The following is a 10,649-nucleotide window of genomic DNA, read 5'->3' on the forward strand; positions in this document are numbered from 1 at the left end:
GACCCCCTTCCCAATTCAGATTGGGCTTGGGGGGCACCCCACCTCTTCGCCGCCTCCTCTCACTTCCAATAAAGCCCATGTAGGCCCATTAAGCCCTCGGGGGGTTCCGGTAACCCCCCCGGTACTCCGGTATATGCCCGAACTCATCCAAAACCATTCCGGTGTCCAAACATAACCTTCCAATATGTCAATCTTCATGTCTCGACCATTTCGAGACTCCTTGTCATGTCCGATATCACATCCGGGACTCCGAACTACCTTCGGTACATCAAAACACATAAAGTCATAATACCGATCGTCATCGAACGTTAAGCGTGCGGACCCTACGGGTTCGAGAACTATGTAGACATGACCGAGACTCATCTCCGGTCAATAACCAATAGCGGAACCTGGATGCTCATACTGGTTCCTACATATTCTATGAAGATCTTTATTGGTCAAACCGCATAACAACATACGTTGTTCCCTTTGTCATTGGTATGTTACTTGCCCGAGATTCGATCGTCGGTATCATCATACCTAGTTCAATCTCATTACCGGCAAGTCTCTTTACTCATTTTCGTAATGCAACATCTTGTAACTAACTCATTAGTCACATTGCTTGCAAGGATTATAGTGATGTGCATTACCGAGAGGGCCCAGAGATACCTCTCCAACAATCGGAGTGACAAATCCTAATCTCGATCTATGCCAACTCAACAAACACCATCGGAGACACCTGTAGAGCATCTTTATAATCACCCAGTTATGTTGTGACGTTTGATAGCACACTAAGTGTTCCTCCGGTGTTCGGGAGTTGCATAATCTCATAGTCATAGGAACATGTATAAGTTATGGAGAAAGCAATAGCAATAAACTAAACGATCTTAGTGCTAAGCTAACGGATGGGTCAAGTCAATCACATCATTCTATAATGATGTGATCCCGTTCATCAAATGACAACTCATGTCTATGGCTAGGAAACTTAACCATCTTTGATTAACAAGCTAGTCAAGTAGAGGCATACTAGTGACACTCTGTTTGTCTATGTATTCACACATGTACTAAGTTTCCGATTAATACAATTCTATAATGAATAAACAGTTATCATGATATAAGGAAATATAAATAACAACTTTATTATTGCCTCTAGGGCATATTTCCTTCAACCGGCCCCACGGTGGGCGCCAACTGTCGTGGGAGCAAGTCTGACAGTAAGAACAAGGGGTACGTAGGAGGAGGCAAGGTCCTAGCTACGGCGAGGTTGTGCACACAAGGTTTACGAGTTCAGCCCCTTCTCAGAAAAAGTAATAGCCCTACGTCTCAGTGCCCGGAGGCTTGGTCGACTGGATATGCGTGAAAGTTACAGGGGTGCGAACCCTTGTGCCCGAGGAGGGGTGGCTTATATAGATTGTGTCAGACCCCTCCAGCCCTCAGTTACACAGGGTTCAATGTACATCAAGACTGGGCGTTACTGGTAATGCTAGCTATAAAGGACTATAAATGATCTCTAAGACTACGGAGTGAACGCCTGACCGTTGCCATCCTGGGGTGGCTTTAGATCTTCTGTTCTTCCGAGTGATTCTTTGTGCGGTCGAATGACTGTATCTTGGTGGAGTGGAATTGGGATATACGAGTGGTATATCTGGTCGAGTGGATTGCACTCCAATGTGATTTCAGTCAGTATCTTCTGTTGATTCTTGGATGTACTTGACTTTAGGGCAGTGTCCTTGGGTAGGGCGTCTAGGACAGGTCTATGACCCTACCCTAGGTACATGTCATCATCACTACCTACTGTAGTATGCTTGTTTATTATGGTCTCATTGTGTTGTACAAACTTTAATGATGTTCTGGATGTGTGCGTCCGTGGATGAAGAGATTGGGAGGTTTAGCCTTCATTTTTTAGAAAAAACATAATGTTCAAAAAAATATTATAGTAGAAATAGATCTCTAAACTTTATGTATCTCTATAGAAACAGGTAGAGGTTGACACATGATAGGCAGCCACTTGTGGTATCACTTCAGAAACTTCCTTTTTCGAAGAACCTCTTCGAGAGGGCATGGGTTCTTGCAATTTCCATAAGAAGAATATAATTTTTCTAGTTTATAATGAAAACGAACCCGAAAACCTAACAAAGCTAGGTTAATTAGAGGAAAACCGGGCAAAAACCACATGTACCTTTCGCCACAAACCTAGCTAAACTAGGTCGGCTGAGTTGCCCAAACGAAACGAACCCTGCTGAGGGGTATCTAAACCACCACTGCCTCACTGCCAAACATAGAAGCCAACATCGAAGGGAAGCAGTCCCAAGTCTCTCCAAACATTAGAGCTGACAAGCCACCATAGTCTGCAGTAGCGCCTCTCCAACCTTGATTGCACCCGAAACTATCATCCCCTGAAAACATTAATACCAGAGCGTGCACCATCCGTAGGACAGGACTCCAAAGATATGACCCTAAGGTGGGAGCAACATCAAATATTTTCACCATAATCTCACCCTGCTAGCAGTGTCATGGGTTTCACTCGGAGCAAAGGGCCCAGGCGGTTGGGGTGCCAATGCTTCACTATGACGCCTAGGAATGGGTCAAGTCCAACGTCTCAGGGCTAGAGTTGCATGATCTATGGCAACACACCCACCGCTGATAAAACCACCCTTAAGCTTCCCCTAGTTGCAACCACCGTGTCATAGAAGCCCTACCTTGCGTCACCCACTATGGCGCGACCACGCCCAGGACAAAGATGAACGCAAGGCTAGATGCCTAGATCCGTCGTGAATTGGAGGCCACCATCGTCGCCGCAAAAGAGAATCTCGCCCACCACGTGCCCCTGGAGCCGTCTCAAATCTAGGCGCAGGATCACGATATCCATGAAGCACTCAAGGAATAATAAGCGTGCTTCACAATTTTCATGTGAAATGGGATAACGGTGCTTCGTCGGTGAAAAAACAAAACTAAGTGTAATTTGATGTTCAATTTTTTTTCACAAGTCAAAATGCTTAAGCTTTTCCTCCTAAAAATTTGTAGATGACATTTGGATGTGACCATGAGCGCATCTTTTTTTTCAGTATTTCTTGACATAAAGAAAAACATTTTTAACGTGCGGAAACACAGAGCCGAATTGGATTTCCCAATAAATATTTAAACGAATCCATCCATGGCCACCCTGCATTAACTCGTGAAATGCTACTGTGGTACAAGCAAAACTGAAAGACAAAAAAAGAAGCTTCCGGTCACATTCTGCAAAAAAAGTGCCTATTGAAACGTCTCTACAAAAGCCGCTTTAATTCATGCTGTCTGCAAAGTAAGTTTACGTTTCCTGTGGGTATTTGTCTGGCATGCAGCAAAACCAAAATAGGTAAACGAAGCATACAGCTCACAGACAGTGAGACTGTGAGACAGAGTGCTTCCTACAAAGCAAAGCACTGATGACGACGCAAAAGATCAAACCGATCGAAAACGAATCAAGCGACAGATAGTCTGTTCTTACGTGCATCGTGGCTTATTCGAGCCATCTCTCTCCTCAACAAGTTCACTCAACGATGTCCGGACACTTCTGGGTCCTTCAGTTTGTTTTTACAAAGACAAGCAAATGTGTCAGGTCCGATCAAAATTCAAAGACAAAGTATTTAATAGGCTGCTTGTAATGGGTAGTACCAGAGTATGATACTACCTCTCTAATACATAGTATCATATATTAGTATTATATATGAATTTATTTATTGCCATGCATGACACATAATAGTATAGCATTTATTATGATACAGTATCGTGATATGATATTTAACTCTCTCTTTCTTTATTTAATTTTATACCACCTCATCAAAATTGCCTAATTGACATGCATGATGTACTAATTACCATATTAGCACTATGACCAGCCTATATAGATGGGAAACATTGGGATCCTTTCCTTGCACACACACTTCAGTGATACATTTTTATAAGGTTTTGCTTTTCATTTCAAAACCGATATTCCTCGGGCCACGACCCTCCATCCCCTCCACAACCCCTCGCCGCCGCTGGAGGGGCGGTCGGGCTAAGCCCGGGCCGCGGACAGTGGCAGCAGGGTGCTCTTGCGTCGCCTTCTCCCTCACTCGGGATGGTGGTGGTCCAGGCGACGGTTTCCACGACAGCGGCGGCTCCTCTGGCGGTACGACGATAGGCGGTGCGGGGAGTAGGTGTGGGTTCAGCGATAGCCTCGCAACATCTTGGGATGGGTCGAGGCTAGGCGGTTGCAGCGGCTTCATTTTGCTCATACGGCTCCGTCTTTCGACGATTCATATTTGTTCTGGTGTAGCCTCTCGACAGCAGCTTCAATTCTCCTTCGGCCCTCTAAAGCATGGTTTCTGGTGAGGCCCTCCATTGCCTCGCGGTCTACGATGTCATTTTCCGACCTTCAGGCCTGACATGTCTCATGCCGACGTTAAAGACGATGACATGGTGACTGAATGGCCCGACCGCTCATGGGCTTGGGCATGCGCGTTTGTCGGCGCAAGCCGTACTCTTGATTGTGGCCAGAGCCGTCAAAGGTGGTGCCTATGGGCACTCTTACCTTGTGGTGTCGAAGCTGCAATTCACACCTTCTTGTCCGACATGTTCCAGGGAAAACCCCATATCTGGGTCTACCAAGTCGGACTGTGGTGATGCTATGGCTTTTCTCGGCGCCCCATTCTCTCTTGCGGGCATCGTCCTAGAGATGATACCGGTCGGAGGGACTCATGGTTTGAGTTCGTGGTCATCGGTGGCTCATGTGGTAACATTGATGGGGATGAGCAATGTTAGGGCCCAACAAGGTTGTGGTAGTCGGCTCGTCTGACGTGCTCATGGTGTTATTTGGTCTCTTTGTTATGCAGGATTTTGAGCTATAACGGCAAGGCCCGTGTGGTGACAATGACTTGCAGATAGTGGTCTGGCTCAGCAATCATTCATGGCGCCAATCTTGCATATTTCTTTGTTTTAGCTCGCCTTCGAAATGGGAGGTGCCTTGCCACTAGTATGTGTGGCCGAATGTTTGGCATAGTCCGATAAGTCTTGTCCTCTCATTGTGGCGAGGCGTCGTTGCTGGCTGAATGCATTAGAAAAGGAGTCTCTTCTCGGGGAGAAGGGACGACGGCGGTAGTTTGCGCACAACCTCGATGGTGTTCCTTTCCTTAGTGTTGTGTGTGGATCCTGTGGGTAGCGAGGTTGGCCAGTGATGCCCTGTGTGGGCGTGTTTCATCGGTTTTCACCCAGTTTTTCGTAATTAGCCAGGAATTCTCTTCTTCTTAATTAAAAATGTTGAGTCCATTGAACTTTAGTTTCAAAAAAATAAATTCACATGGGTTAATCAGGCTTCAAAAACTTTGATTGCCTTCTTTTTCTAGAACATTTAGATTGAAATTATCATATTGTTGATTTATCTCCACAAATACTTATATCATAAATACAATGTAACATAAAACAGTAGTCAAAGGTGTGTTTTGGAATGTTTACTCTAAAATATCGACTTTATTAGAACTTGGGGCTAGAGTTTGTTTTATTGGGTGCCTTGGCAGGGTTCCGACATGTCCCCCATAAAAAAGGTTCATCTTCATCTAATGATTTTTTCTGCTCTTTTGCTAAATGAGAAGGCAATGCTCCCGCTAGTTAATTCTTCGAAAACTAGAACTTATATTGTCTATCTATGTCCTCTATTTTTACTTTGGTGATGTTGTTGCCACTTTGTCACCAACAAGACCAACAAAGACTAGTTCATAGAATATGCCACTTCTTTTTCTTATAATAATGTGATACGCTGGTGGGGACAAAAGTGGGGGGTGTAGGAGGATGCCATAGGTGAAGAAAAATGATGCATCAAAATGTGAGAATACATGTTCAATGACCATCGGTCTACATCTAATCAATTATTGTAAAATAAAACGGTGGACTAAGTAAATGGGAATGTAAAATTTCCTTATTGTTGGGCATTGAACACTAACATGGGTCAATTTTTTTTGTTCCCGAACAATATCAATAAACTATAAATCATCCCTCAACTCCGGAACTGGGAATTCTTATATTAGTTCTTAAACTATCAATATCATATGCTTTGGTCTCTCCCCCCATGGTCTTGGCAGTAACATGTTCTGTTGTTGACACAAGTCTAACACGGTGGTGATGTTTGACCATTCACACGGTGCCACATAAGCACCCCAATGACGGCAATGACTACTCACACTAGCTGACGAAGCCATTCACCATTCTGGAGTCGTGTCGACTAGTTTTTCGCACCATATGTCCCCTCTTGCTCCACGAGAACACCCAGCAAAGCCCCCGTTGTTGTTGGACATCAGCAGGAGCACAAGCGTATTGAAGTCTGGCTGGCTACATGTGGTCATGGTGTCATATCTGCTATAACACATCGATGATTCCAATGCATATACACCGCAATAGCCTCCCACCATGCCCTTTGCTTGCCTTCTCATTATGTTTGAGTCCTCGTCTGCGCCTACCTCTATGCCACAACCACCGAATGGAAAAAAATCATCCTCGACGAGCAATCATGAAATCATCAATGGGAGCAATTACATTTCACCTTGGTTCCAAGTTCTTGCTATGGGATGCATCTCTCTCCCTCAAAACTAGATTATTGGAACCTTCTCACCTCACTCTAACTCTCTACACTTGGTGCATGCCCCAAGTGTCATCGTTTGTCACTGTTGTGGTAAACCATGATGCATAGTCGAAATACCTTGTCGTTCATGTTCGCATCCCCTTCTCAAGCTGGAAGACCTTCTATCGATCCCACATCACCATCGTTATCAACATCAGCTCAAGTAGGCAACCACTGGACCCCCTTGTCTTCCCTAGCGCCAGAGCGACATCCCATCTCCACTGCTACATGGGAGGCGGGAGGACTTCTGTTGGAGTGGCATGACATTGATGCCCCTTTTCTTTCAAGGGTGTGCGTAGGCTGATGTCAAGGGTGTTGCGCATATGGAGCATGACAATGCTTGGCCATCGGTGTTTGTATCATTGTATGTTCTCGATTAATAGGGTCACAAAAGGCGGCACACTGGTTAGGCTCAAGGGCCGACTATAGGATCCCTCTACCAAACCCATGCACACGACAAGGATTACTTCGTCTTTGTAGCTGGGTCCAGCGTCGGCGGGTTCCTCGTGTAGATGAAATTGGAAAAGTGAAGACCTAATTCAGACGAGTTTTCATTTTATTTACTCGATGTGGTTGTTAAGTTACTTCTACATGTCGGGGTTTAACAAAAAAATTGTCCACAACATCACCAAACCACCATAATGCTCAAAGGGACAAAAAGTATATGGTTTTGACAGTTGGTCAAAGGGGCAAAAAGTACATCCTTTTGACAGTTGGGTGGGAGGGGGACACACAGGATTTGCGGTTTTGGAATTGATCGGCGAATTGTAGACATGTGACACACTTGAGAGAAAAAAAATGTACTTTTTCCATCTTTAAATACTACCGGATTAGTCCACGGCTCACAGTTGAGATGGTGGTACGTTTATTGAGGGTGCTAGTCTAAGAATAGCTAGACTCGGTGTTGTGTTGTTGAGGACCTTGGTGACATGGAACAGATTCCTTCAGGGTTTCTACTTTTGCACACAATTGTGTGGCAGAAAAGTTCCCTCGACCCTATTGCGCCAGAAGCTTGCGCAACATCTCGTAGGATACAAATCCTTGGTCAAAGTCATTTTTCCCTTACCTTAATTTGTATGAAGGAAGGTTGCCAAACTAACAAGCCACAAATTTCAAGTAAAAACATGTAGTTGTAGTATTGTGTATACTTACTCTTTCTTTCCTACAACGGTGCTATTTGCTTGAAACTAAGTCGCATTCTCATTCCATCCACCATCTCATTTCTCATTGCATCTTTCCATTTCTTTCTAAATCTTCTTGTTCGTCTCCCCGGAGTCCGTGTGTGTGTGTGTGCGCGCGCGCGCGTCCTCACAACCCACTTCCGTTCGTTGTTAGATTGTCTGGCTCTCGATTCCCGTCAAGTTGCCAATGCCACCATTGTTCACTGCCGCCGCAAGGTGCATATCCTTTTCTTTTGAATACCCATTTTGATGAGTTGAAAGATGGTGTGATGCAAGTTGGATGCTTGATTGAAAAAAGGAAAGTAAGGCTTTCGCCGGTACTTAGGTTACATTTTGGGATACAGAAGGTCGCCATTTTGGTTTGGGAGTTTCAACTGATTTAGACTGGCTGGCAATGGATCTTCCCGCTATCGAGTCAATAACTTGGCGAGGTGCTGATAAAGGAGGGAGGTCAACTTGGTACCATTTGGGAGAAGTCTTGTGTATGATGGAGAGCCGGGAATGAAGAGAGGAGAAGGGCCAATGAAGGGGGGGGGGGGATAGTGCGCCGTCAAGCGCGCGCAACGTACTTGCGTGTGGTAGAAGCTTCCTATTAATTGTACAACTTTAGTTAGTATATGATGCAGCTTTAATACAACTTTAGTTAGTATATACTCCCTTCGTTCCTAAATATTTGTCTTTCTAGATATTTCAACCAGTGACTACATACGGAGCAAAATGAGTGAATCTACACTTTAAAATATGTCTATATACATCCATATGTGGTAGTCCATTTGAAATCTATAAAATGATAAATATTTAAGGGTGTGTCTAGGTCACATCTAGATGTGCTCTAGTTATTACACATCTAAGTGAGTGAATCAAGCATAAAGAGAAAAAGAAAATATTCAGACGAATCTCAATGTAAGATCAATGACATATGACTTAGATGTGCAATACTTATGGCACATCTAGATGTGTTTTAGCAAAACTGAATATTTAATACGAATTAATATGAATTGAAAAGAGTAACGTATCATGCATAAATCCAGTGTGGCGCCAGGTGTCGAGTGAGCCAGGGGATGTTGATGCCCACACTTCACAGATGAAGAGACAAAAGGAGCCTCATGTCACACGCTCCACCACCCGCCCGCCTTCGTCACGCTGCCGCTATTTAACCATCGCTCGCCGGTCCCTCGGCCCCTCCAAGTCACCGCGCTCGTGCTCAACTATTTTTCATCTCCTTTCCTCCCTGGTCCACAGCAGTTTCCCCTGCTCCACTTCTCCTCCTCGTACTGTCGTACAGAGCGAGCAGAGCAGGCACCGGCGAGGGCGCATGGCCCGCCGCAAGTTCCGGCTGTCCGACATGATCCCCAATGCCTGGTTCTACAAGCTCCGCGACATGGGCGCCCACGGGCGCGGCGGCGTCGGGGTGCATCATCGGTCCTCCTCGGCCCGGTCCTACCAGCAGCCGCCGTCGGCTCGGGAGTCGTCGGCTCGGTGGAGCGTGGAGGCCGCGCGGCAGCCGCCGTCGTCCCGGTGGCACAGGGAGGTAAGCAACGACGTCCAGCAGCCGGAGGCCGACGTCGAGCCGCCGGCCACGCCGACCAAGGAGTCGCCCCGTGCCCCGCTCCCTCGCAGGGCGTCGTACTACTACTCCACCAGAGACAGGGAGGTCCCGGCGCCGCCGGTTCCGAAGCCGCCCAGGGCCAAGGAAGCGCAGTCGCCGACGAGGAGCGCCAGGAGGCGGCACAAGGTGGACCACGCGCCTGAAGAAAGAGGACCCGCCGGGGGGAAGGAGCCCGTGGTCGGCGCGCTAGGCAGCTCTGGTCGGCGTCGTGACACGTGCATCAAGAGTGACGGCGGGGAGCCCCGGAGGCCAACGGTGTCAGGCCCGGCGGACGACGGCCGCAACGTCAAGGTGATCGCGTCGCAGAACGAAATCATCATCGACCTCCTGGGCGAGGACACGCCCGGGAGAAGGCTCCGGCCAATCGTGACCAAGCCAGCGGCGAGGAGACAGCCTGGGCCGAACAAGCAGGATGTCACCCGAGCCGACCACGCCGACGCGACCGCGAGAGCGAGCTCTGCCTCCGACAAGAGCAGCGTCAGCAGGCCGAGGCGTTCCTCCGCATCATCGTCGGGCCGCCGCCGCCTCAAGACGCTTTCCAAGAGCCCGCGCCTGGCCGCCACCGCCAGGAAAGCGAACCCGCCGTCCCGGAAATGGGCGGCGCCACCGCCACCGCTGCCGGCGCCGGTGATCGTGAGCAGCTACCCGGTGGTGAAGATGTCGGAGGACCCACGGCAGGACTTCCGCGAGTCCATGGAGGAGATGATCAGCGCGAAGCGCATCCAGGACGCGGAGGACCTGGAGGACCTCCTGGCCTGCTACCTCTCCCTCAACGACGCGGCGCACCATGACCTCATAATCGACGTCTTCGAGCAGATTTGGGTGAGCCTCGCCGGCGCCAGGCCGTGAAAGAGAGCCGCCGGCCATGGCAGCTCCGCGGTGCATTCAGCAATGGTGGATCCCATCCTATCCTTACCATTGCTCCCGCATTAATCAACTAGATTAATTGGCTCTATATCCTGTTAATTATAGCAAATTAAAAAGAGATCTCCATATATAGAAGGAAATTCGCAACCCTCCTGCACTGATTTGCATGCGTTGGTGATCTCCATATAGAGTAGAGTGAATAAAATAAAAGAGAAACTTTTGTTCTTTCCGTGCTCGGCGTGGTTCTTCTTTGCTGGATGCTTGGTCGCGTGATGATGGTGTGATGCTGCTGCTCAATGTCTTGAGCGCCACACTTGTTGTGAACTGTATCCATGCCATGCCATGCCATGCCAGGAAGACGGTGACCGTCACTAGTGATCAT

The 10,649-nt window shown here is 47.5% G+C and overlaps 1 protein-coding gene across 1 annotated transcript; it reads left to right on the forward strand.

Annotated features, from left to right (window-relative positions):
• The first annotated feature begins 8,950 nt into the window (after positions 1 to 8,950).
• On the forward strand, positions 8,951 to 10,353 carry LOC125536346 (transcription repressor OFP1-like). Its single transcript, XM_048699544.1, has one exon. The coding sequence runs from the start codon at positions 9,107 to 9,109 to the stop codon at positions 10,247 to 10,249; it is 1,143 nt and encodes a 380-aa protein (XP_048555501.1). The 5' UTR covers positions 8,951 to 9,106; the 3' UTR covers positions 10,250 to 10,353.
• Positions 10,354 to 10,649: the final 296 nt, after the last annotated feature.

This window comes from Triticum urartu, chromosome 1 (assembly GCF_003073215.2).
Source record: "Triticum urartu cultivar G1812 chromosome 1, Tu2.1, whole genome shotgun sequence".
Classification (NCBI taxonomy): domain Eukaryota; kingdom Viridiplantae; phylum Streptophyta; class Magnoliopsida; order Poales; family Poaceae; genus Triticum; species Triticum urartu.

Bases quoted from the DNA above. Each gene is read 5' to 3' on its own strand.
- LOC125536346 (XM_048699544.1), top strand. From the start codon at position 9,107: ATGGCCCGCCGCAAGTTCCGGCTGTCCGACATGATCCCCAATGCCTGG.